The 4,274-nt window shown below is 42.2% G+C and overlaps 1 protein-coding gene across 4 annotated transcripts in view; it reads right to left on the bottom strand.

Moving 5' to 3' along the window:
- The window catches only part of LOC123976546 (gastrula zinc finger protein XlCGF26.1-like), a 33,055-nt gene extending 29,312 nt beyond the window's left edge, over nt 1-3,743 (bottom strand). For all 4 annotated transcript variants that reach the window (XM_046058802.1, XM_046058801.1, XM_046058804.1 and 1 more), the window contains exon 1: nt 3,295-3,743. In XM_046058802.1, coding sequence (XP_045914758.1) covers nt 3,295-3,487 — 193 coding nt within the window. In that variant the 5' untranslated portion in view covers nt 3,488-3,743. The remainder of the gene's footprint in view (nt 1-3,294) is intronic.
- Between the last annotated feature and the right edge of the window lie 531 nt (nt 3,744-4,274).

The following is a 4,274-nucleotide window of genomic DNA, read 5'->3' as shown; positions in this document are numbered from 1 at the left end:
CAAACTGTAGTCTTGCTTTTTTATGTCTGTGTCAGCAGTGGGGTCCTCCTGGGTCTCCTGCCATAGCGTTTCATTTCATTCAAATGTCGACGGATAGTTCGTGCTGACACTGATGCACCCTGAGCCTGTAGGACAGCTTGAATTTCTTTGGAACTTGTTTGTGGCTGCTTATCCACCATCTGGACTATCCTGCGTTGCAACCTTTCCTCAATTTTTCTCTTACGTCCACGACCAGGGAGATTAGCTACAGTGCCATGGGTTGCAAACTTCTTGATAATGCTGCGCACTGTCGACAAAGGAACATCTAGATCTCTGGAGATGGACTTGTAACCTTGAGATTGTTGATATTTTTTCACAATTTTGGTTCTCAAGTCCTCAGACAGTTCTCTTCTCCTCTTTCTGTTGTCCATGCTTAGTTTGGTACACACAGACACACAATGCACAGACTAATTCAACTTCTCTCCTTTTTATCTGCTTTCAGGTGTGATTTTTATATTGCCCACACCTGTTACTTGCCCCAGGTGAGTTTAAAGGAGCATCACATGCTTGACACAATCTTATTTGTCCACAATTTTGTAAGGGTGCCAATAATTTTGTCCAGCCCATTTTTGGGGCTTTGTGCGCAATTATGTCCAATTTGCTTTTTTCCCTTCTTTTTTTTTTTTTTTGTTCCAATACACACAAGGGGAATAAACATGTGTATAGCAAAACATGGGTTAATGCAATACTTTTCGGTGAGAAAAACTTGATTTTCTGGAAGAAATTCAGGGGTGCCAACACTTTTGGCCATGACTGTATGTCAAGCAGGATAAGAACTGAGGACTGGGCTGCAGCTTCAGCTGACGTTAGGGCTTCTGTTACAGACAGAAGAGCAGTTTCAATAGAGTGGCCAATCTTAAAACCAGACTGATGTGGATCTTGGAGGTCATTCTGTGAGAGGAATTCTGAGACTTGTTTGAAGACTACGACAGGTAAACAAACATTACAGCAAAGCATGTGGAATATATTGTGATTTTGTGCTTAAATTAGATAACAGGTACTGTTTGCTTCGTAACGTTCAATTTAGATATCTTGTCATTTTCCCCGAGACTAAGGTACACAGCTTCTTCAGTCTACAGCTTATTGACCCAAATATTGGCAACATTTATGCAATATAAGGAAAAAGGACAACAACATAGAGGAAGACCCATTCACTACAGTAACTTACTTGGGAACTTGGTGATATCAGCCTCCTCCAGTAATGGGGCTCCACTGCTGCTGCTCAGGGGGAAGCTCTTCTTTACTCACCAGAACAGAAAGTGTTACTTGTTGCTAAAGTAACCGCTTACCGCGGTTAATTAACTGTTGTTATATAATTAGCTCAGTTAGCCTAGTGGTCATCTGTCTCAGCCCGGACTGGGAGCTTGGAGCACCTGGGGAGTGTATTGTGTTTAAAGTTACACTTCAGGCCAGGATAACATCAGAGAGCGGCACCCCAGAACCGGAGCCAAGCAAGCGGTCAAAAAAAACTGTGCTCAGCAGCCTCCCAGTGAACACGGCAGGAACAGGACCGAACACAGAGACCAACAGGGAATATAGTACCGAGATGATTTACAGAGTTTCTTGATAAACAGATTTCCTTTTTGCTAAACCGCTAACTGTATCTGTCTGTATCTGTAGCTAGTTAGCTCAGTTAGCCATGCTGCGTGAAACGGCAGCAGAGCTTCACAGGTTGCCACTGGAGTCCTCTTCCACTCCTCCATGACGGTTTGAACCATGGTCTCTCACACCAAAGGCAGGAATCTTATCCATTCACCATCACCACCCCATAGCTTGTTTGTAACAATAGGCTATTATCTGAAATAGCGCTGTGCTTGTGTAAAGCCAAAACAAAGCTGCTGGATGAGAGACTGAGCAGATGAAAACACTGAGTTTTGCATGTTTATGCTTATTAAAAACAGGAGTGTTGGTAAAGAATTGGCTTTTTACTGGTCTGAGTCTTTATTGCACCACGAACATACACTAACCAACGTAGTTGTCCTCAACGTCCGCTGATCAGCTGGCTGACTTTGATCCGTGTGTTCGCGTGCGTGGAGGCGCTGTGCAGACACAGAGGAGCGGGAGAGGCTGCAGGTCGAACAGTTATGTTGAACCTTGATTGGCGGTGATCAGTACAGCGCATGTGAAACTCAGCCATGATGATAAGGAAACGATCTCACTCTTTAGCAACTTCCATTCACTATACATGTAGTTTACTTTTGTTGTTATATCTATTAGATTGTGCGCTGCGCCACATGGAGGTTGCTTCGGTCCGGATGTGGCCCGCGGCCGCCAATTCAGTAGGGCTGCTGTAGGCCAAGAAAACCACCTCGGTCCTGTATTCCCTGTTGTCAAAATTGGCCTCTGTCGGTTTCGGAGGCCGAGTTCGGTTCCGGTTCGGCCGCAGAGTTTACTCACTGAGAGCTGAATCAGTCCGCGCAGTCTACCAGACAGGCTGGGGGGCAGAACGCACATTCAGCACTATTGGATACTGAAAACCCCAATCAATATCTGCAACAAGTCCCTCCCTGTCTTTGTGCTTTTAAATACAGCAAACAGCACATTCTTTCATGGGAAAATTTCATCAAAAGATTTCTCTTAAAGTCTTTAAAATGTGTGTGTTATTTTTCTCTTTTAAACCAATTACTTGCAAAATAAAAACCAACAGGAAAATGAATCGTGATCCTGAATGAACTACATCGTGATATATTTTTGCTATATCGCCCACCCCTAAAAATCCTATCTATAATGATTCTGAGGTCAAATTAACAGGGTTTTAGGGGGTGATGCCCAAAACATGCTGTGCCATAAATGTAAAATCAATGTGGAGAGCATCATAAACAAATTACTTTCCCCGGAATCTAATAGTTTAGTTCCTCCCAGCAGACTGATCTTCGGATGGTGTTGCTGCTACAACTCCATCCTAGGGGAATCACTGGGACCATGGATGGGCCAGATACTGCCATAGTGGTGACATAGTGCAAAGCATAGAAACATTTAAACAGGGATTTTGATTTCACGGGAATGGAAGATTTTGCACACGTTTCTCTAAAAATACACTGAGCAGAAACGCATCGTTGACACTCTCTTGGCTTCATTTGCCTTTTTGGCTTCAAAGTAATCCAAAAATAACTCAAAGTAATCAGGTTACATTACTTTTATTTTGTGGTACTTGGATGACGTTACTGTAAAGCTCAGATTATGGGCACAATAATCTTTCAGTGGCAGCAGGTTTGCAGCAGTCTGCAGTGAGAATAAGCAGTAAAGAGGACAAACCTGCTCTGTGTAACCGGACTTCAGGCTGGAAAACAGCGTCCAGTAGTTTCCTGTGTCTCTGGTTCTCCTCTTTGGAACGACAGAGTTCCTCCTCGTACTCTGATATCGTTCTTTCAAACAGCCCAAATATCTCTTCAGCAGCCGCAGTTAGTCGCTGGTTGATAAAACCTCTCAGCATCTGGACTTTAGACATTTTAAACAAATGAAAAACACAGTTTGGACTCAGAGTTCCTCCAACCAGCGCTGTGTGGCCGAGTTCCGTCTATTTCCAGCTAGCAAGCTAAGCTAACTTCAGTTAGCATTCGTGGCTAACAGGAGATGAAAGGTGAAACCAAAGTTTCCACTTTAACACGTTTATCCCACTGACTGTATAAAAGAAGGTTTATCCAAACATACAGGCTCTAGTTCACTCCGGGAACACACGAACACGTTGGCGTGCTAACAAAGGAAGGAAAAGCGCTTCCGGTACCACGTCTTCCCACACCTTCAAAATAAAAGTTTGTGAAGAAAAAACAAAGTCCTATCTGATGAACTATGAAGCAGAAAGAGCAGCACTCTCTTTATTTTAGACAACACAACACTGTTCATCCCAGAGGTAGTCAACATATACAAGTAAGTAAATAAACTAAATAAAAAATAAAAATTATGTATCATCTGTCCATCAGAAAATAATCAAACACAAAAGTGATTTTAATTGCAAATTATCATGAGAGAAGCTGAAACGATGAAACGTTTTTATACCAAAAATGACTTCAATCATCAAAATATTTGACGTGTGACTAATCGTTTCAGCAGTACTTCATTTATATTTAAAACAAAACACTATATTTTATAAAACCTTCATATGTAAAGTATATTTCCCTCCGAGATGTCGCGGGGGTTTAAGTAGAAAGTGGCACGAAAATAAATGACTCAAGTAAAGTAAAAGTACCTCAAATTTGTAGTTAAGTACAGTTTTAAGGTTCTTGTACTGGAGGTAC

This window comes from Micropterus dolomieu, linkage group LG09 (assembly GCF_021292245.1).
Source record: "Micropterus dolomieu isolate WLL.071019.BEF.003 ecotype Adirondacks linkage group LG09, ASM2129224v1, whole genome shotgun sequence".
In the NCBI taxonomy this organism is placed as follows: domain Eukaryota; kingdom Metazoa; phylum Chordata; class Actinopteri; order Centrarchiformes; family Centrarchidae; genus Micropterus; species Micropterus dolomieu.
The sequence above is the reverse complement of the archived record's forward strand: the minus strand, read 5'-3'. Positions and strand labels throughout refer to the sequence as shown.